The sequence below is a fragment of the Gopherus flavomarginatus genome, chromosome 3, assembly GCF_025201925.1.
Source record: "Gopherus flavomarginatus isolate rGopFla2 chromosome 3, rGopFla2.mat.asm, whole genome shotgun sequence".
NCBI lineage: Eukaryota > Metazoa > Chordata > Testudines > Testudinidae > Gopherus > Gopherus flavomarginatus.
The window spans coordinates 45,132,061-45,155,040 of NC_066619.1; the positions used below are offsets into that span (position 1 = coordinate 45,132,061).

General features: G+C 39.9%; 1 protein-coding gene across 2 annotated transcripts in view; it reads right to left on the reverse strand.

Moving 5' to 3' along the window:
• Positions 1-22,980, reverse strand: part of LOC127047924 (cardiomyopathy-associated protein 5-like) — a 478,816-nt gene that overhangs the window by 438,074 nt on the left and 17,762 nt on the right. For both annotated transcript variants that reach the window (XR_007773520.1, XM_050946851.1), the window contains exons 3-8: positions 19,524-19,619; positions 18,604-18,837; positions 16,325-16,347; positions 13,578-13,699; positions 7,129-7,278; positions 5,052-5,198 (exon numbers count right to left, since the gene is read on the reverse strand). Coding sequence is in view for 1 of the 2 variants with exons in the window: in XM_050946851.1 (XP_050802808.1) it covers positions 5,052-5,198; positions 7,129-7,278; positions 13,578-13,699; positions 16,325-16,347; positions 18,604-18,837; positions 19,524-19,619 (772 nt within the window). In the remaining variant the exon portion in view is untranslated. The remainder of the gene's footprint in view (positions 1-5,051; positions 5,199-7,128; positions 7,279-13,577; positions 13,700-16,324; positions 16,348-18,603; positions 18,838-19,523; positions 19,620-22,980) is intronic.

The window sequence follows — 22,980 nt, forward strand, 5'->3', positions numbered from 1 at the left end:
ATATATATGCTCGGCAGATTGAAATGAAATGACAACTGCAAAATGTATATGTCACCAATCCTAAAAAAACAATAAACTAAATTAGCGTAGAAAGATCATTTTTCCTCAGATGGAAATAATGTGCGTGGAAACAACTGTAAATAACACCACTAAAATAATGTTCTCCCATCCCCTGTTATCTTTTTTGGGGGGGAGGAGGGAGAATGGGGAGGGGAGGAGCACGCTAATCAGGAAAAACACTTTACTTTACCCATCTCATTATCAAAAAAAAAATGTAGTAAGAATTACATGCAGTTTATTCTGTAGTTTAAATGACAGTGCCCTATGCTTTGGAGCTGAAGGTCTCAAGTTCAATCCCTCCAGAAAGAACCCATGAGAAATCATTATGTAAATTCATGCAGTTCAGAGTTTCCTTAACAAGTTAATTTAGATCAGGGGTTCTCAAATTGGGGGTTGGGACCCGTGAGGGTGTCACGAGGTTATTACATGGGGGGGCGCGAGCTGTCAGCCTCCACCCTCAAACCCCACTTTGCCTCCAGCATTTATAATGGTGTTAAATATAAATTAAAAACACTTTTTTACGTAAGGGGGGTTGCACACAGATGCTTGCTATGTGAAAGGGGTCACCAGTAAAAAAGTTTGAGAACCACTGATTTAGATGATCTCAAACACTTTTTTCACTCATTTCTTTGGTGCTTTAAGGAATAGACCCTTGAAGCAGCATAGGGTCTGGTTATACCTAGATTACCACAGCTCTGTCTTCAGCAGCCCTTGCATCAACTGTATAAGAAAAATTAATATGATGCAGAAGAACTGAGTAGTAGCAAAGGGTAACTCTGCTGCTTTAATTGTGTCCCGTATATTGTTGCAATGCAGTTACCAAAATTTAATACGACATTTCTCTTCCCTACGGTCTAAACTCAAGGATTACAAACCCTATTGCATATATAGAAAAATGTACAAGGAGGAGGATATGGATTGCAAGTGATCAAAGGAATATTGTGTGAAATAATGTACTGAATTAGCCTATCAGATTCAAGGTCTTATTTTCTAGGCTAAAAGTGATTTTGTTTACTCACTCAGTTTCTCTCTGCAAACTTTTCTCCACTACGTGAAGTACTGGCATCATGTGAGCCTACCAAGATCTGAATTTAACACTTCTGGGATAATATTAATATCAGTCCCTAAAACAATATTACTGGGATTTCTGTTCTTTGATAATAAACATAGTTATATTTACAGCGAAAACAAGGCTAAGTGCTGTGATGTTAAGCAATGTGGTGATCCTGAGCTGAATCTTGCAAGCTGGTGTGAACTATTTCTTTGAGAACAGCAGGTAATACTAGTAATATTGCACAAATGGATATAAACTGGCCATCAGGAAGTTTAGAGTTGAAATTAGATGAACGTTTCTAACCATCAGAGGAGTCAAGTTCTGGAACAGCCTTCCAAGGGGAGGTAGTGGAGGCAAAAGACATATCTGGCTTCAAGACTAAGCTTGATAAGTTTATGGAAGGGATGGTATGATGGGATAGCCTAATTTTGGCAATTAATTGATCTTTGACTATTAGCAGTAAATATGGCCAATGGCCTGTGATGGGATGTTAGATGGGGTGGGAACTGAGTTACTACAGAGAATTCTTTCCTGGGTGTCTGGCTGGTGAGTCTTGCCCATATGCTCAGGGTTTAGCTAATCACCATATTTGGGCTCAGGAAGGAATTTTCCTCCAGGGCAGATTGACAGAGACCCTGGGGGGTTTTCGCCTTCCTCTACAGCGTGGGACATGGGTCACTTGCTGGAGGAGTCTCTGCACCTTGAAGTCTTTAAGCCACAAGTTGAGAACTTCAATAACTCAGACATAGGTCAGCGGTTTGATACAGGAGTGGGTGGATGAGACTGTGTGGCCTGCGTTGTGCAGGAGGTCAGACTAGAAGATCATAATGGTCCCTTCTGACCTTAAAGTCTATGAGATAAGGGGCTGGACATTTCAGGGAATTATCAGAGGACTCGGGGGTTGGAGAGCACCTATCACTAACTTGTAAAGTAGGGGCAGAGGGGTGGGGGGACTGGAAAGTAGTGTTTGTGATGCCAGAGGCTTGTGGATCCACAGCAGGCACAGACAAGACTGCTTCATTCTAAGGGCAGGTGGTGGTACCCTGGGAAGCGTCATGCCAAAACGAGAAGTCAGTGGGCCTGATCCTTAGCTGTTGTAACTCTGTGTGGCTCCATGAATGTCAATGAAGCCATGCCACCTTATACCAGCTGATTATCTGTTCCACGTCGTGGCCCACAACAGACCAGGTTTGGTGACCCTCAGGATGTTATAAGGCTCAGCCTGTTTTCCACAGCTTTCAAGGAGGAAATAATTGTCACTCTGAGTGTCACTCTGAAACCTAAAATTTCTGTAGAGTTAGTGTGAAGTGATGGAAGCAGGTACAAGCAGGGTTGAGAGCTCTTTTTATTCTGAATATCATAAGGCTGAATCATGCAGTCTGTTACTATCCAATTTTTAAGTTCTCGGCCATTTTGTCTTTTTTTACTCCCATGACTTTATGAATTAAACTGTGCAACAGAGTGATGTTGGCAGACCAGGTGCCAGCTCATACCAAGGCCCAAAGGCCTCAACTGAAGACTGACCAATATATAGCTGGGAATCAGTCTGGCTCACCTGTGTGTTAGTATTGTTAAAATAGGTATTACGGTTATAAAAATGTGTTTCATGTTTAGACTTTGTGAAACGCTTGTAGGAAGTTGCATGTATTCATCTCATTTATAACATCTGAATCCCGTTATAAGGTTATAGTAAGGGTTTGCATTGTAATCCTCTGTAATTGTATAAATCAAACAAGAATGAAACATTAATTAATGTAAAATGCTGGCTTCCTACAGAAGGTGTTAGGTCCTGCCCATCAAGAAGGCCCATTGTAACCAAATGAGACATTGTGAAACATCAAAGAACAAAGACTTTGCAAATAGTATTCCTCCCTCACTCCCATGAAGAGGAGGCGAATGTGTGAACTCATCCCATCATCTTGAACTAGGGGGAGAAGGCAATAAAAATCCTAACACAAAGAAACTCTCTATGCTGTTTGAACTCTGAAGGTCAAAGATTTCTAAGCGTAAGCAAGGGATCCGCAGCTGCTTAGTCTGTGTTAGCCCTAGGCTGTAACTCATTTGTGTGTGTGTATGTTTATTTGCTTTAATATTGGGAATACCTCTCTTTGCTTTTTCTTAGTTTATACATCTTTAGTTAGTTTATTATAGGTGTAAGATCTAAAGTGCAATTGTCCTAGGGTAAGTGACTGGTCCTTTGGGACAGGGAGTAACCTGAATGTTGTTGTGATTTTTGGTATAAGGGACCATATATCATAAATGCAAACTTGCCTAAGTGGCAAGATAGACTGGAATCATTTGCAGACCCATACAAAATTGTGAATGGACCCGTTTGGAAATCTTAGACATAGTCTGCGGACCCCCCAAGGGTCTGCGGACCATAGGTTGAAAACCACTGATTTAAAGAATCTGAATATTCCAACTTTGTGACCTAGCAGTCATTCCCTGAACTGATACGTTGGAGAACTAGTTTCTATTATCTGTGATAATTTTGCTGTCCCTAGGTGTTTGAGAGGGCAGGGTGATATAGTATCTTCCATTATACAACATTACCACTAGCCCGTTACAAAAGGTAGCATCAATGGACTCCAGAGGGAGTTCTCTTCAGTGGTGGATGGGCAGTGACCAAAAGATGGAAGCAGAGTGAATAGTTCATATAAAAAAATCGTCCAGCTTCCAAAAGGGACAGGCATAAATAAAACAATATCAAACAAATAACAGTCCAAAGAGTTAGTCTTTTAAAAAACTTTAGATTTTGTGAGAAGTATGTTGACTTTCCAGCTGGAACAACTAGTTTGCATTTTAGCCTGATGCCAAAAATAACATTTAGCTGCCAGAAGCCAGATTCAGAGAGGTTAGAGATCAGGGCAGGACAAAACTCTGGTGGAACATTTTTTGTGAAAATTCATGTGAATTATTTTGCCATTTAAATGTAAAGGATTTCACACCCCCAAAACTGCGTGTTTTCACAAAATTTGGGAAGTCTGAACTTTTTTTCCAGTTATTTTTTGCAAAAATCTTTGGTAAAAAATATGCACTATGACTTAACATGCTCCAGGATGACAAGGAGGAGGATCCAAAAACTTTGTGGCCTAGTGGATTAAGCACAGGGCTCAAAGCCACAGCTTCCACCAAGCGATCTCAATAATACTTGGTGCTTTATAAACATTATTTCATTATAAAGCATGTAAATATCATTATCCGTGTTTTACCAATAAGGAAATTGAATAATCCTCCTCATCCTGCAGAGTTTAAATGATCTGACAAAAGTCATTCAGTAAAATAAGTGTTAGAACATGGATTAGAACACAGGACTCCTAAACCTATGCCTAATCTGCTAGATCATGGTGCCCTCAAAGCAAGTCACAAACTCTGAGCCTCAGTTTTCTAATCTGTCAAATGAAGCTAATACATAATACTTTTCTAATTACTTGCCGTTATTATAATTTATTATTTGTATCATGATAGTGCCTAGAATCCCCAGCCAAATTCAGGGCCTCTGTGTGCTAGGTGCTGTACATACACATAATAAGAGATCCTCCCCCTAAAGAGGTTACAATTTAAATAGACACGAAAGAAAAAAGGTGGAGAAAAGTAAGTATCAATATCATCCCCATTTTATAGATGAGAAACCGAGGCACAGAGCGACTGAGCAACTTTCCCAAAGTCACACAGTGAATGTGTGACAGAGTCAAAAATTGAACTAATATCATTTCATTCCAATGCCTCAAGTACACGTTAGGATTGGGGACATTTTAAATTCTGTGTTTTCTCAAACTTCACGTGTGGTAAATACATTGCAGTCATTTTACAGGTAGGGAAACTATGTGACTTGCCTATTATCTAGTGAAACACTTCTCTACATTTCTAATAGCATTGTCTAGTTAATACCGTCTCAGGAACTGAGATCTAATCTTAAATGCCAAAATATACCTACCAGTTCTGAAAGTGGATTTGCGACTCGGTAAGCTACATCCTGAATAGTTCACAGCCATGACCCACACACCATAATAGCGATCTGGCTCCAGGTCTTCCAGAATGCAGTAACTCTCCTTCACTGTAACTCTGTATTCTTCCACCAAGGCTAGTACAAACACACACATTCAGGGCATTAGAGAAATGCACACCTGTTAGAAACAATTTGTATGGTTTAGAGTCTCTTATATTGACCAAACAGGAGTCGATCATATCAGGGCTTATATAGAATAGGCATAACATTTGCCACAAAAATATGGTCAAGAAGGAACTAAATGAGTTCTGCAAAGTAAGGAGATAATGGGACGGTTTATTTGTGGTCATCAGCAGTGCTGGAACTATGGATGCAGCGGCACCCCCTGGCTTGAAGAGGTTTCCACCATATACAGGGCTTGCAGTTTTGTTCAATGGCTTTCAGCACCCACACTGTACAAATTGTTTAAGCGTCACTGATGGGCACCAAATTTAATTGCCAGTTGGCCTTTTATTGCACACTGCATTTGTGGAGATAGCTCAGCACCCCCTTGGCTAATTAACATGGAGGTCTTCTAGCACTTAAACTGCTTGAACTCTTTACCATTCACTCTCAAATAAAATGGCAGAAAAGCAAAGTTAAGATACAAAGGGATTACTACAGGCAAATGTGCTAAGTTCTTCTTGCAAGGCATTCAGTAGAGATCGTTGAGAAACAGAGGGGTGTTTTTCTGTAGGAAATTTAGACAAAAATGACTTTGTTTACTTTCCACATAAAATTTAGACTTTTTGGCAATTTATCACAAACCAAAATATTTCCAGTTAAAATGGTGCTGCAGTGCCTCACAGGAGTTGTAGTATGGCTGCTCTCTGGGTGGAAAATATCTCCTCCTCCCCTCTGAGTAAAGGAGTGCATCATAGGAATCCCTGTCAGTGGTGCATCCTGGGAGATACAGTCCAACCAGAGAGCCTGGCCTATAAAGGAGAATGTAAGTATAAAACACTCAGATTAAAATTCTCATGAGGCACTGTGGCACTATTTTGAAAAGAAAAATCTTCGCATTCAGCCAAAATTGAAAACTTTTTCATTGAAGGCATTTGTTTTTTCAATTACATATTGAAATTTTCTCCTAAAAGTAAAGACAAGATGGGTGAGGTAATATCTTTTACTGGACCTTCTGTTGGAGAGAGAGAAAAGCTTTTAACCTACTTTCTGAAGAAGAAGAAAAGCGTGCGTGCGTGCGTGCGTGCGTGCGTGTCTCTCTCCAACAGAAGTTGAGCCAATAAAATATATTACCTCACCCATTTTGTCTCTCTAATATCCTGGGACCAACATGGCTACAACACTGCTCCTGAAAGCAGACATTTTATTTGGAAGATTTTGTTTAATTGGAAACCCAATTTTCCACTGAAAAAAAGTTCTGATTAACTCTTAGATCAGCCCTAGTGCTGAGTGCCCTCAGCTCCCATTGAAGTCAAATGGATATCAGAGCCCGCAATGCTTTGAGGGACTGGACCCCAAATTTTTTGTAATACGTCAGCTGTAAACAGTTGTGAATCTTGGCTTCATTTCTGTCTTGTGTAACTAAATCTCTCAGAAAGGAATTTAATTCGCTGCACATCTTAAAAAAATGTTTAAGCAACATTCCAATACTTTAAATAATTCTTATTACTAGTCTGTTTTTTTACTGTACAAACTTCTTTATTGCACCTCAAATTCACATATTTAAAAAGTAAAATATTTTTGTGCCATTTTGAAAAATCTGCACCTGCGTGTTGAAATGTTGTATTTTTGCTGAGTTTTTCCTGCTTTGTTACCACCGAACCCATTTTTCCAACTTGGGAGCATAAATCCAGACCCCTAAATTCATAATCAGGCACCTGATTTTCAGAGGTGGAGATCTGTATCTGTCCTTACTATTGTTAATATTAACTCTTCAGGATCAGTCATATTGTGCTCTTCCCCTTTACATAGCAATAGCCACATTTTAAGGATCATTTTAGATATAATTTTATTTGAAATGCTGAACTAATGTTGGTGAGATGCAAGTTCAAAAGTCACATACCACTTTGAACTTTGTTCGGTTGAGGCTCCTCCATGCAGTACACCTGGAAGCAATCAATGATGTCTCCTTCACTCACAGTCCAATAGATTGCAATTGATGTGCTTGTAGCAGAGTTTGGTTCCTGAGGTAGCAATTTTGGAGTCTGTGGAACTGGAAGGTAGACTTTGGTAGTTATTTACACTGCTTATATTGAACCACATCAACTCCAGTTATGCATGTCATGAGGCAACCAAATGGTTTATTTTCCCTTAACTATGAATACTTGAGATGACAGCCAGTTAAGGATTCATTAAAATAAAAAATAGGGGGACCATTTCAAATGACTGAATAAGGACAATAAGCTTCCTTTCAACTAGCTACAAGCATCCTCTTCAGAGAATGGTAAAGTGGGACCTTCCCCACCAGCCCAGAGTCCGGTCAGCCTTAGGAGTGCCCAGGTCACTAACTTGCTTTTTCCCAATCTAGATATCAATAGATACAGGCTGCCTCTATCTGCCCTTCAGTGATATGGGAACCCGCGTTCCACCATTGAGTTCAGTGATACCTTTAAAACTTAAAGCTATCAGGTATGTACTGCAGTGTAGTAAAATGTCATGGGCATCATCCCTTCCCCTGCCCTTTCCCCATGAGGTCTATTAACCTTAATAGAAGAGAGTGAGTCCACATGCTCAGGCATCTACTACTTTGTAGTGCACTCTGAGGCATACATTCTGCTGAAGCCTCAAAGTGCCTCTTATAATTTAAACTGTCAGATCAGAAAGCCCAGCAGGAGGGTTACTATTGTGGGTTGCACTGTATTAGAAAGGGAAACAGGCTGCCTCTTGGGAGAGCCTATTTGTGTGGAACTGGCCTTGCCCTGAACAGAGAGATTATAACAGGACAGCACCTGCTGAACAGGAGACCAACCAAAAAGACAAGAGAAACACTTGTTCATAGGAAATACTACACTAGAGCTAGTTAGTGGGAAGTGGAAACCTACTGAAGGAAGGGAGCCAGGTTTCAGAGGCAGGAGTGGATGTACACCACTGCCAGCTATGGGCAGAAATAGTTGATAAGATTCCTTGGAATCTAGGAAAAGTACCTGCCATACCATGAAGAGATGGTACAGTCTGTCAATTCTAGAGGGAGAGGTGACAGCTGAGCAATAGGTCTTTAAAAGAAAGGATGTGAACTATGGGAGAGGCCATTGCTCCCAGAGAGGAACAGACTCTGCTTGGACACGATGCTGAGTGGGCTCTGCCCTCCAGGGCTCAGAACTTAACAGCATGGACAGAGAGAGACTCTTTGGAGTCTCACTAATGTTGAACTGTTCCCTGGATGTCCAGGGGTGTTGTAGTAAGATGAGGCCCTGAAACATAAACCCTTATCAGAGGCCCGGTAGAAGGCCTAAGGCCTGAACTAAAGTAATGGTAAGACTTTGCTAACATAAAGCAAAGTTAAGCTGTGAGCCAGAGGCAGGCCCTGCTCATAGAAGCTGGCAAGGAAAGGGCTGATGCTGCAAAAAGAGACATACCTAAAAGGTACTGGACACCAGATATCAGAACATTCGCATACTCGTACACTCCACACAGTTAACAAGGAACAAGCTGGCCCATCCCAATGACAGGGCCAAAAGGGTAATATGATGGGTAGAGTTGTTTTGTCTGAAGCAACGTGTACAAAGTGAGAGGCAGCACCTTACTACGTAGAGGGGTTGTACCTTGCTACGTAGAGGGGTTGAACCTCAATACGTCAGGAGCGATGTGTAACTTGTTTGTACCTATGTATAAGAATGCATCCCTGGGGCGGTGTCTTTGTCCAGCCTAGGAGGCAGTGGAGAGTCCCACCACTGACTGAACTGAGTCCATTGCTGGGGGCACATATTCATAGTATGTCCTGTACAGTAGAGTATAGAGGGAACTATTACTGTGCTTCGTTTGACAATAAACCTGGCCTAGGTGCCTTTGTACCTTACTAGAGTCTGTGGTCATTGGGAGTTCTCTTGGGGTCTGCTGTGCCAGCGATCTGCAGAGCCGGGGCAGCACACAGAGGGAACACATGCACGCAGCCGATTAATATCAACATTGAACAGGACAGAGCACCACACCAGGAGCATCTGGTGACAGATGTTTTGTGGGGAGATAATCCTTTCAGGGGGCAGACATAGAACTCTGTTTGAGCTCTGCAAGGCTGCCATACTTTGATTTTGAACCCTATATCATCTGACACCTTGTGATCTGATTGGGGGTGTCACAAAGTCCTCTAAGATTTTCACAAACCTCAGATAAGCACCCAAAAGTTTGACTGTTGATCCAAATGGAACAAGCCCTCATGAGATAGTTATTTTTCAGGATTATGAGTCAATGGAAGACAAAATCATATCTCACCATTAAATAGTCTGATTGCACAGAACAAAAACTATACACTGTTTTTTCATTTACTCAGTAAATTTCCATGTTACATGGATTCTATAAAGATCTAAGCAGAAAGCTTTTGCTCTTTTCAGTTATCTTCTGACTAATGATGATGATCGCCTGTGGCATTAACAAAGTAGATGCTGATGCTAGCTGTTTTCCTGTGATTTATACAGAGAGCTACAGTAAGATTACATCTGCCTGTCATTGAAAAAATCATCCCTTTAGTTGCTAAAAGCAAACCAGATTTGGGGGTTTTTTTTATTGCATCTAGAAGAGCCTGTCTTCTAATAGTGTCCCGTGGAGAAATTATTGTGGGTTTTCAGTAGAGTTGTATGGAAACCAGGATTCCCATTTAATGGGAAATGATGCAATTTTCAAATCTGTTTCTGTTCCAAATTAGAATGAAAACAAAAAATTTCAAAATTTCCCAATAAATTTTTTTGAAAAATTGTTGTTTCAAGTCTATAAAACATTTAGTTTGTATTAAATCAAAATATTTCATTTCAATGTCAACTTTATTTTTTATAATATAGAATTAAATTTCAAATTGAAAAGTCATTTCAAAACAAAATATTGATATATTCCCCTCAGAAAATGTTGAAATGGAATGTACTGACATTAACAAAATGCTTCATGTCGAGGCTTTTTTCCTGAAATGAAATGTAATCAAACCTAGCAAGTTTCCAGGGAAATTTTCTCTGTCAATGAAATGGCATTTTCTGATGGAAAAATAATCCATCAAAGAAATTTTCTACCAACTCTAGTTTTCAGTGACAAACTGTAGCATAGATCATTTCATCCCTGGTTCTACCCCCTCTGCTCACAGTAAAACCAAGATGACCCAAACATATAGCATTCCATGGAGCGGTTTTCACAAAGTCAGTATAATGCGGAGAATGGTCAGTTTCCCCCTCCTTTCATAGTATCCCTGGCAGAAAGTGGCAATCAGTGGAAGTGCTGGAGTCAAACAGTAACCTCGTTTAAACAGCAGGGGCTGGTGGCAGGTTTTTATCAGTGACATGTCCTTGACCTTGGAATTTGTTCCCTCCTTTTCTTCCTGACATATTTGATCACATTCTGGGTATGCTGCAAGGTTTATCTATAAAAGCAGCAAAGAACCCTGTGGCACCTTATAGACTAACAGACGTGCATCTGAGGAAGTGGGTATTCACCCACAAAAGCTCATGCTCCAAAACGTCTGTTAGTCTATAAGGTGCCGCAGGATTCTTTGCTGCTTTTACAGATCCAGACTAACACGGCTACCCCTCTGATACTTGACAAGGTTTATCTAAGGTCCCAGGCCTTTATTGAGCGAGTGGATTAAGTGAAGAGACGAATGGGTGAAGGAAAAAGTTACTGGGTGGGAAGCTCTTGGGGAGAATTTTCTGATGGAGTGAAAAGACTCTGAAAAAAAATCTATTTTTGCTATTTTATCAACCATACAGCACGGAGAGAGAGAGAGTGTGTGAGCATGTGTGTGTGCGCGCACAGACGTGTGCAGGTGATGAGAGGACTTCAAAGATCAAGATCTGAGGAAATTTCATTTCCGTGTCAGTGCACTGGCAAAGAAGTGGAAGAAGTATGGTCCAGTTGTTCTGGCACCTGGGATGGGAAGAGCCTGGTTCAATTCCCTGTTCTGTCACAGGCTTCCTGTCTGACATTGGGCAAGTCACTTAGCCTCTCTGTGGCTCAGTTCCCCAACTGTAAAATGAGTATAATAGCACTTCCCTACCTCTCAGGGGTGTTGAGAGCAGAGCTGGATGAATATATTTTTCCGCTAGTTGGCTGAAAAAACATCAGAGAAAAAAATTAGCTTTGGATTAACCTGAAATAAAAATTTTCTGGTGATTTGAAAAACTCGAAAATATTTCAGTTTGTTTTCAACTGAAAGAATTTGGTAAATTCAGCATGAATTTGCTAAATTTTCAGTTGACCCGAATGTGTATTTTTTGGCAAACACTCTACTTGCGAAGATAAATAGATAAAGACTGTGAGGCACAGTCACAGATGGTATAGTAATGGGCTTAATATAAGTACTTTAAATAGATAAAATAGAGTGATGCAGCGGAGGTGAGCAATGCAAAAGTCACAGAAGAGACAGCACAAAAAGGAGGATTAGATAGGAAGAGAAAAAGGCTAGACTGCATACGGAGCTAAAGGAGAGAGAGCATTAAAAGGTATGGAGGAAAAGAAAAAAGAGGAAGAGATGATATCTTCTGTTTATATCACAGGTTTAATTTCAAGGGAATGTAGAGACACAGTGCAGAAGAGCAAGGGAAAAGACTATATGGAGGAAAAAGGGAAGGAGAGAAATATAGGAGGGGGCTAGCTGGGTTATTGGGAACTGGAAATGGGAGCTAGAGCCCCTCCCTCCTCGTTTGTCAGTGCAAATCCAGCCCTGGTTGGATGTGCTGTTTGGCTTTGATTGGACACAGTGGTTAAAGCAGATCTCAGCAACTTTAGGAAACTAATGAGGCCACGTCCAGACTACCCGCCGTATCGGCGGGTTAAAATCGATTGCTCGGGGATCGATAAATCGCGTCTAATCTAGACGCGATATATCGATCCCCGAGTGCGCTTATATCGATTCCAGAACTCCATCAGCCCCAACGGAGTTCCGGAATCGACATGGAGTGCCACGAACATCGATCCCGCGCAGTGTGGACGGGTGAGTAATCCGATCTTAGATATTCGACTTCAGCTACGTTATTCACGTAGCTGAAGTTGCGTATCTAAGATCGATTTCCCCCCCTAGTGTGGACCAGCCCTGGTTTTTAATCCAAGTGTTTGTGGAAAGCAAACACAAAACAAAGGCAAAGCAAATCTGTTCCATCGGTTACTTCCTTGCCATTAGCTGGCAGTTAGAGTGGGAAGGTGGGACTTGCCTGCTGGATTGGAAGGGTCAGTTTATAAACTGAATAATAGCATCAAAGGAAATTTGGTCTAAATCTTTAATAAAAACGGCTAGAGATTTCCTAGTAAGTTACTTTTTTTTAAAGCTACAATGGCATGGGGCTGGGTTGGGGTAGGGCGCCAGTACGCAGACCGTCACTTGAATACAGAATTGCCTTGATACATCTAAATACATTTAATTTTCTTATTTCTTGAAACAACATTTAAAAATACGTTTTGAAAAGTTGAAGAGAATGGTTGGCAGGATGCTGACAGGAGGGAAGCTGAGTAGGTGGCTTGCTGCAAAGAACTATGCTGATTCTGAGCTGTTAGTTCTCAGAAATCATAAAACTGAAAAGAAAGCTAGTAATGGATGAAGCTGATACACCATGACCAGTAGACAAACATGGCTTGTTTATTCTCTTAACTTCCATGACTGCTGGTCAGATCTGGATGATCTTCATAGGTAAAATTCACACACACATATGGCACAAAGTGCAACTAAACAGGCTTTAATTTAAACTAAACAGGCTTGTGAACTAAGCATGGGCTGGGGAGATGGAATACACCCCATTACCCTCCATAGTCACTGCCCTTGCCTACAGAGCGGGCTGGGTCCAGCTACTGTAGCCACTGCTGCTTCATATCCATATGTGGATAAGTTTTCCAGCCACTAGATCCACATAAATACACATCCAGTGACCTCTTTTCAGTCCACCCCCAACTTTTCTCTCCACTCCAGAGGCCTGCTTCCCCAGCAAGGAGGTGGTTCAGAAGCACACTCTGAATGGCTGCCATATTTGTGACCCCACACACATGGGCACCATGGGGCTTCCTCAGCATGGAGAGTGTTACATAGGCTTTATGCGGATATGAGATTTTCACTTTGGAATGGACAGGTATTGTAAAGAGTGATTAGAATTTAGAATAAACAAGACATTTTAGTGTTTTCTCCTGCGCTACCTTTTCCCCTGCCCAGCAATAAACCAAGCACTTGTGCACAATTAGACTTCATTTCAAATTCAGCTCTGATTGCTAATTACACAGGCTCACAACTCTAAACTTTTTTTTTTCAAAGCACATTCTAATTTTACTTTTCTATAAACTCCAGGGCTTTGCGAAAATGTTTATTTTTCACAGAATGCACCCATAGATTCTTACCAGTGACACATTTTAAGGTATTCTGGTCACTTCTCACTGAACCGTCTGCATAATGGTCAAAAAGTGAAAATGCACTGGGCATTTTTTCTAGTGAGAGAGATTTATCCATTGCAGAAAGTAACCTATTGGGAAGAAAATATATATCCAAATAAATCCCTGTAGTATTACACAGCTTCCAAAGCTCAAAGATGAACAACATGTGACATGCACTGCTCAGAATATTTCCCATGGATTTAAGAGCAACAAGCAAAGAGAAGAGAACTTCCTAACCTTGGACATTAACTAGGGGGTACAATGTTTAAAATTAGTTCAAGGATATCTTAGCAGTAAAGATGAACCCAGTTGAACTACACAAATCTGTACGCTCATGAACTGTGGGAAAGTTTAGATATGAAGTTCACAGTAAGGCCCTCAAGAATATGGGATTTAAACTTATTGACATTGTCCCTTTGTATATTTAAAGGCTACAGAAAATTACATCTATCTACAGGAAGTTGACTTCAGAGACATAAAGTAAAGCAGCTGGTGATGAGGAGAAAAAAAGAAAAAGAAAAATGGATTGGACTCAATTAGCCCTTATTTGCTTAGTTCATTATGAAAAACAGCAACATATTTTTAACTCTGAGGCAAAAGCAGCTCCAAGGAAATGAAATAATTCTTTCTACAAAGCAGTCAAGCAACTCTATTTGTTTTTACACTGAAGTTGTTAGTTGTTCACAGTTTTAACAGGATATATGTAATAAAAAATAAATGTTCTTTAGAAAGACGTGCAGCATTATATAAACCTTTTTCTTAATGTGTTTTAGTAAATCAGATACAATCAATTAAAATAATCTAGTTCATGCACAAAACAAACTAATTTTAATATGTAAACTAATGCTAGTAAATAACATGCAATAAAAATCCTTGAAAATTATTTTTTGCTTTGCCTACTTTTCAATAATCTTCAATATACAAGTAATTGGACAGATCGCCACATGTTAGTATACAATTTTAATGTAGTGGGTGTCCCACAGGGGTCTGTACTGGGACAAGTCCTATTCAACATATTCATAAATGATCTGGAAAAAGGGGTAAACAGTGAAGTGGTAAAATTTGCAGAGGATACAAAACTACTCAAGACAGCTAAGTCCTAGGGAGCCTGTGAAGAGCTACAAAAGGATCTCTCAAAACTGGGTCACTGGGCAACAAAATGGCAGATAAAATTCAATGTTGATAAATGCAAAGTAATGCACATTGGAAAACATAATCCCAACTATAGATATAAAATGATGGAGTCTAAATTAATTGTTACCACTCAAGAAAGAGATCTTGGAGTCATTGTGGATAGTTTTCTGAAAACATCCACTCAATATGAAGCCACAGTCAAAAAAGCAAAGGCCAAGACTATAACAGGGTTCAAAAAAGAATTAGATAATTTCATCGATGGCTATCAGCCAGGATGGGCAGTGATGGTGTCCATGCCCTGTTTTTGCCAGAAGCTAGGAATAAATGACAGGGAATGGATCACTTGATGACACTTGTTCATTCCCTCTGGGGCACCTGGCATTGGCCACTGTCAGAAGACAGGATACTGGAATAGATGGACCTTTGGTCTGACCCAGTATGGCTGTTCTTATGCCACATGATTTCATAGCACAAATCTCATGAATAATGAGAAATGTAAAAGGATGTTTTGAGCATCACTTAAAAAAATAACCCCTTACTTACATACAGAAATTTCCAATCCGATATTCCTTATAAAAAAAACTTACTATTTTACAGTATGTCCCTGAATTGGCCACATATGATTTATCTAGGCCCCAATCCAACTGAACACTTTAAGCACATGCATACCTTTAAGCGCATGACTAAGTATCATTGACTTCAGTATTGATAAATCATATGGGGCACATATCGGTATATAACTCCCATTTAAGTCAATAAGTGAAATCCTGGCCCCACTTCAAGAGGAGTTTTGCCATTGACTTCAGTGGGGCCAGGATTTCACTCAATAACAGTGTTATGCACAAAAGGGCTGCGCGTTCAGGCTTTATGAATAATAGTAAGAGATAATGTGCAGATTTTAGCAGATAGCAAATGATTTTAAGATTAAATTTTCTCTCATCAGGATGAGTCCCACTAAATGGAACCCTCAGTGGCAAATCAGATAGGGAATAAGGATTTGATTATGGGTTTGGGGGTTTTGTTGGTGTGTGTGTTTCGGGAGGGGGGGAGGATACAAACACAGATGAAATAGCAGTCAAATTCAAACTTCACTAGAGCTGCAACCATTTATACTAGCTCTGAATTTATCCCAGCAGTTCCAGCCATATAAGTGACATGTTGGATGATTTTCATTAAGATTTCATCTCATATGGAAATTACACCAGTAAAATACGAACACTTCAAACCAGGGTATTTAAGACAGAAATCTAAGCATCATCAGAGTGCTCTTATATAATTACAAGCAGCAGCTATTTAAGAATGGCTATGCAGAATATTCCAAGTGATCTGACATTTTAAAAAAAGCTATATTTATTATTATTTAAATTATGAATTATAAAACACATGCAAAACCCTTCAAAAGCTGTCAGCTACAGTAACAAGTGTAAGATTTCTTCCCAGACTATTATTTGTGGTGTTTTTAAAAGCAGATATTTATACTGGAAGCATGCTTTCAATAAAGCTAGAAAGTATTAAATAGAACAGCCAAACATGCTACTCCTAATATTCACTACAATGCACCTAAACCACATTTCATATACCTTTTATTCATTTCTTTAGATAACTAATAGAGAAAGGGGAAAAGAACGTATTAACAATAAAAAACAGAAGTCAACATAATATTAAAGCAAGTAATTTCAAGACCGAGTCTGCTCTTTTCTGTTGATGTAAATAAGCACCACTTCATGAACTTCACTGGAAATTTTCCCATACGCACAAGCAGAGAATTTAGGTCTCCAAGTATTTTCCCCTCTTTAAGGCCATGAATGAATCAGCATGGTACCTAAGCACCTGCCTAGCTTTAAGCACGATTAGTCGGGTTTCCTTACTTGTGCTTCACTTGAAGCACAAGCCTTAATTACTTTGCTGAAACAAATCATAAGTTATGTTCACAGCAGGAGATATAATTTCTACATTAAAACATTAGGGTCCAAATTCCAAGACCAAAAGTGCCTCCACATTGCTGACCCTTAAAAGCTCCATGACCTTTACACCAGTTGAGCTGGGAATACTCCCATGTCATGGGAATCTTCAGCTGTCTCTTTAGCAGCACAAAGAAGACACAGAACAGATCAGGATTAACCCTCCATTCCTTATAGAAAGGGCTAGAGGATCTCAGAATTGCCAGCCTCAAGAGATCAAAAATCAGGAGTTAAAGACCCTCAAAATTAGGAGATTGCCCCTCCAAATCATGCCTTTTTCAAATTAAAAAAAAGACTATTTTGTGGGGGCTTTTTGTCTCACTTACATGTTTACCCAGCCCCTGCCCAGCAATTCATTCTGCCCCATCCAGCCCCTAACCCCATCAGCTTTGCCCCCAGCCCTCACCAGTTCAGCCCCTCCAAGTTCACTTCCCCCAGCTCCGAAGCCCTCAGCTTTCCCCCTATCTCAGTTCAGCCTCCCCAACCCTCATCCTCATAGTCCTACTCCACAGCTACATCTCTGCTCCTCTTAAGCTTCCTCGCACCCCTTCCCAGGTCGAGGGCAACTGCAGTGGGTCCCTTATCCCCCTTCCAGACCAGGGGAGAAGCACTTGGGGCTGTTCACAGGAGGAGGGAATGGAGTCACCCTGAGCTGCTGCACTCGTTGGGCATATCTACACAGCAAAGAAAAACCCGCAGCTGGCCTGTGCCAGCCAGCTCAGGCTCATGGGACTCGGGCTGCGAGTCTATTTCATTGCTGTGTAGACTTCTGGACTTGGGTTGGAGCCCAAATACTGGAGCCCTCCCGCCCTGCAGGATGCTGGTTTGCAGTTCAAGTCCAGAAGTCTATACAGCCATGAAACAGCCCCGCAGCTCGAGTTAGCTGGCATGGGCCAGTCATGGGTTTTTCCTTGCCATGTAGATTTACCCTTAAGCTCCCTCCCCGTCTGCTATGAGAATGGATCCAGGATGTTGTGGGGAGGGCAGGGGAGGGGAGGAGAGGGCTCTGCCTGTAGCAGATGACTGGTGATTCTTCCTTGGGGGCAGACAAGGGAGGCCAGCAACTACTCAGGGAGCGCCAATTCACTAGAGGGCTGGAGCCTCTTGCATTATTGAGAGACTGGGTCCAACCCCAGCCAAATTCATGTAAGTTGCAGAAAAGCCACTAGAGTTGGCAATACCGGGATCTTTAACAACCACACATAGTTAGGGACCCATTTTTACATCTGACCTGTGACATGGCATATCTAGTGGCACATACCCCCAGATATTGTGATGGGCATTGAGTCAGTACTGACACAGAGGGGGAAGTGCTACTCACCGAGTCACTGATAATTCTTGCAGCAACTGTGCATTCCTATGGGCATAGATTTTGGCCAGTGATTCCTGTATCTAACCCACAAACCATTTAGAGACTGTAAGTAATGGAGAATTTACCACAACCCTTGGTAATCCGTTCCAATGGTTAGTTATCCTGACTGTTAAAAATTTGAGTCTTTTTTTCCCGATTTGGACTCTTCCAACTTCAATTACCATTTCCTTCCAATTTCTTGTTACACCACCCTTTGATATAATTAAGAATCCTCTCATAACAGATATCTTCTCTCTGCTTCTTATAGACTGTGACAGAGTCATTTCCTAAACTGCTCTTCAATAGGCTAAATAGACTGAGTTCCTTTAGTGTCTCACTGTGAGGCACGTTTTCCACATGACAGATCATTCTTTGACCTCTTTTCTGAACCTTCACATGACCCAGCAGTTCCAGACTGAGGTTTCAGTATCTGAGGTTTCAGAATTAATTTACCTCAGAACACAAAGTAGGTCTGAGCATATTATATCAAATGCTATATGTGACTAATATCATTAAGGTTTCTGTTATGAATGTAATTCATACTTACATTTAGGAAAACAACATCATCAAGTTCTTCAGTTTCTGTTACAGTTGTCTCTAAGGTTTCCTTCACCTCAACAATACTTTGCTGAAAGTTAACCATCTGGTCATACAAGTATTCCATTTTCATCTTCTTCAATTCCTCAAAGTTCTGGGACATCTCATCATACTGGGCTATCACTTTCTTAACCATCTCTTCATTTTGGTCTTCTAAAAACTGCTCATTTTTTTTACTGTTTTCCTGGAAAATAAAACGTGAAAATCTGAGAAGTAAAACTACATCAGTGAATGAATGTACCTAAAACTCTCTAAATTATGTAAAAACCAACTATTAGTCAGGCGACCTTTGGCATCCTTACAAAAAGACACATGTAATTATCTAAGCAAGTTCACATATAAGAAATATTATTAGGTAAATACTTTAAAAACAATGGCCAACATTTTCAAACCTGAGTGCCTAAAGTTAAGGTTTCTGTAGTTAGGCACTTAAATAAGAAGCCTTATTTTCAAAGCAGCTGAACTTCCAAATTTCCTATTGAAATCAACGTAGGCTACAAGTGCTAAGCACCTCTGGGCATCAGACCACTCATTTAGATGCCTGAACATGAATTTAAGTGCCTAACTTTAGGTATCCAACATTTGAAAGTGTTGATCCATGTAAAAGTTTAAAAATTAAACGAAACAGATTGAAAGTGCTATCACAATAGCCCACATAGTGGTCACTGTGCAGCAGCTCTGTATAGTAAAGCAACTATATATTATTCTGTTAATCACTCATAGTAAGGAAACTTTGTTTAAGGACTAGTGAAACAGACAATTCCTGTGAAAATGATAACATGAAACTACAAAACAGTATAAAATATTCTTAAAAGACTGCCAATATTGAAGGAGGAAAGAAAACAGAAGTAGTGTAGATATTAGACTTACCTCAACAGATTTAAACAGGATTTCTATTTCACTAACCAACTCCTCAAACTTCACTGACCTTTGCTGTAACTCTCCTAGAAATTCGTCTAATTGATCCTGAAATAAAAAAGTGGCAGCAATTTTCTAAATATGATGCTTGGGAAATACTGCTTTATAAAGCTTTCACATAAAATATATATGTAATGTTTCACCTCTAGATATTATTGGAACAATTGTTAAAATTAATTTCATAGCTTCAACATGACTAGAAAGGCAAACACAGGAATAGTGGTTGGAAAAGGTACAATACCAGCTTGAAAGAAGAAATAACAATTGATCCTTCAAGGTGCTTATGTGAGGTGTTTCACACCCTCAATTCTCACCGGCTGTGTGGGAATTTGAGGGCACTCAGCACTGCACAGGAATGCTCCAGAGACTGCAGGATCAGGCCCACAGCGAGAAAAGTAATTGTTACAGGCTAGCCTATGCAATAAAGTATCTAGGGAACTAAACATAAATATATATGTTCCTGAGGTTCACTTTTAAATATTTTAAATAAATATACACAATTTACACTACGTATGTTTTGTTGTGCACTGAAGGTCTGAACTTGCATTCCGTTTGCACCCAAAACTCTCATCAAAGTCACTGGTTGTTTTAGGTGTGCAAGCAATAGGGAATAAAGCTCTAGAAACAATAAAGACAACATTGACCAGATATTATAATAATAATAGAGCTGTCTCTCTATGCAGCAGTCCTTCTTGACCTTCCTTGAGAGAGCTGGCCATCTGCTCATATGCAATTTATATTTCATAAGTGCACTTGGTTTTAACCAATTTGTATACTTCTGAATGGAAGGTTAGAGGAAGGTTGGTAGCAGCTTCCTGCAGTCTGGCAAACTTCCACATCCAAAACGTGTTTGAAAAAATACCACGTGACCTCTGAATCATAAATATCATATTCTATTGTAAAATTTAATGTTAAATTGATAAATATTTAGGATTGATCACTTTGAGATCCCAGTGTGAAATTTTGTTTGTGAAGATAATGGCTCTGTCAGTTTTTATAGGTTAACAGCTCATTTCACTTAACATGAATTTCTGCTCTAATGCCAAAAGCTGAGAAGGTGAGCATTGTGTTGTCTTCTTATTTCCTTAGCAATTACAACTGTGTGAGTAGCAAGAACTACACATAGACAATCTAAGAGTAACATGAGCTTTGGCTGGTAGAAATCACATGAAGTCAGACATGTGTTGTGGCCAGATTTAATTACTGACTGTATCTCCAAGTTCCACAGCCAGGGAATTACATCAGGGGACATATCTATCTCTGGAATAACTCCACTGACTTCAGTGCAACTACACCAGGGAAGACTTCAGACCTGTGACTTTATTAGTGACATTTTGGCAGCTGATCATAATTCACAGCCAAAGCAGGAACTGCCATAGATAAAAAGTGATAAAATGTGGTACATGCACAGACCAGAGAAAAAGAAAAATTAACAGTTGCAAAATTTTGTAAATATTTATATTTGAGGGCGGTATTTCATCATCTTATAATAATTTTTTATTCTTACTTTTGAATTAGCATTATAATATACTTGTGCAATAGAACACATGCCAGAGATCCACTTTCAGGCCAAATTCAAGGGTGAAATGTATACATTTAATGTTAGCAAACCATCCTGGTTTCAACAGTCAGTAAGAGAGTGAAAGTAACTTACATGTAAAGAGGCCAGAATGAGATGAAAAAAGGTGCAAGTTAAAGGTGAAATCAACAGGGAATTTTTCTTAAAAACTGATGCACATGGCTCAGAATTTTTAATAAATTTCCAATTGCAAAATGACTGTGCACAACCCAGAAAACACAGCATGACTTTTGGATGCTGGATTCAGATTGCACAGCTGGTGACTAGAAAAGGAATACCTTTGGACTGGTAAACTGAGCAATTTTGATATGGAATAAATGAGAACATAAAGATTAGACCTCATAATACCATTTTTACAGTCACTTTTCAGATCCGAACTTCAATTAAACATAGACAAGTTTCTAGAGAAGTGAAAAGTGTTTTCACAGGTATTTATATTGCAGGAGTATTTGGACGCATTCATTATACATAGTATATTAATGAATGTATACTTATCATAATACTAAATTGTAACACTGGCAAGAATAGGCTTGCTAGAATTATGGATGAGGGAATTTTAATTTCATACCTTTATTTTTGAGTTTGTTTCAACCTTTTATATTGAATAGATCTGACAATTGCTATGATAGAGGCTGGATGCAAATTTTTTTGAAACATCAACAGTGGTGTACATTTAGGCTCCATATCGGGCACTTCTCACCCCTCCCGAAGACAATAAGAGCTTGTCTGCACTACCACTACAACCAAATGAAGGAACTGATTATAAAACATGAGTCTAATGTATAGTGAAAGTTAAGATTTTAACCATGTTTTGTAACCAGGCTAAAGCCTTTGTCTGACCTTCGTACTTAAACTGGACTGCTAACAATCTTGTGACAATGTCGGTGCAAGCATAGAGAGGTTACTCTACAATGTCAAAGTGAAATGAACCAGTGTTACTAAAGTTACGCCTCTCTGCATGCCAAAAAAAGCCACCTATATTAAGGATGATGCTATAACTAGGAAAGCTTAGTAAGACCTGGTATGTAAACAAGATCACACCAAAAAAAATGAATAGATCAAAATCGCCAGTTTGGCAAGTTCATGACTGCAAGGCCACCTTAATTACAGTATATTCTTCCTTCTAGTTCCATATTCTAAAAGAGACCTTGTATTGCCCTGCTCTAACTAACCTGATAGTCATCTTGGTACTGGTATTTGCTGGCCCAGCTCTCCTGCAGATTTTTAGGAATTTTTTGCATTCTTTATTTAATAGATCTTGTAATATGTGGTCTTGCTACACAAATTAAATGAACCATGCTGGCCTGCAATGCTGTTAAATCAAACCCATTTCAATATTTTCTATTTCCATTCTCTCATGGGAGAGATTCTCTGCAATAGCCCCAAATTCAGCCAAAACAAACATTTGCATCTTACTTTGCAACATTTTAAAAAAGTCACCAAACTTTGGCTGTCTTCCAAAGACCCTTCACCAAGAACTTCTTGCTGCCCACCCCAGGTATGTAGCCCTGGTGACCTATGACAAAAGCTTTCCAGTCAAATGGACCTTCCACAGTGGAGCATCAGACCATTCTGGCTCTAACAGATTAATAACTCACACCTTCCACTGGATTGGGAGCCAGTGCTGCTCATGGAGCACAACGGTAATGTGTTCATGTTGGCCCAACCCAAGAGATGAGCACTGCATGTATGTTCAGCACTAGGCTGAAACTTCTGAATGATGCTGCAAGTGTAGCTGAAGGTAGCAGTGCCCAAACTTTTTACTAAGGCAATCCACCTGCAACATTGTATCATTTTTTGCAACCCACACAGGGTCCACATAGGGGGAGG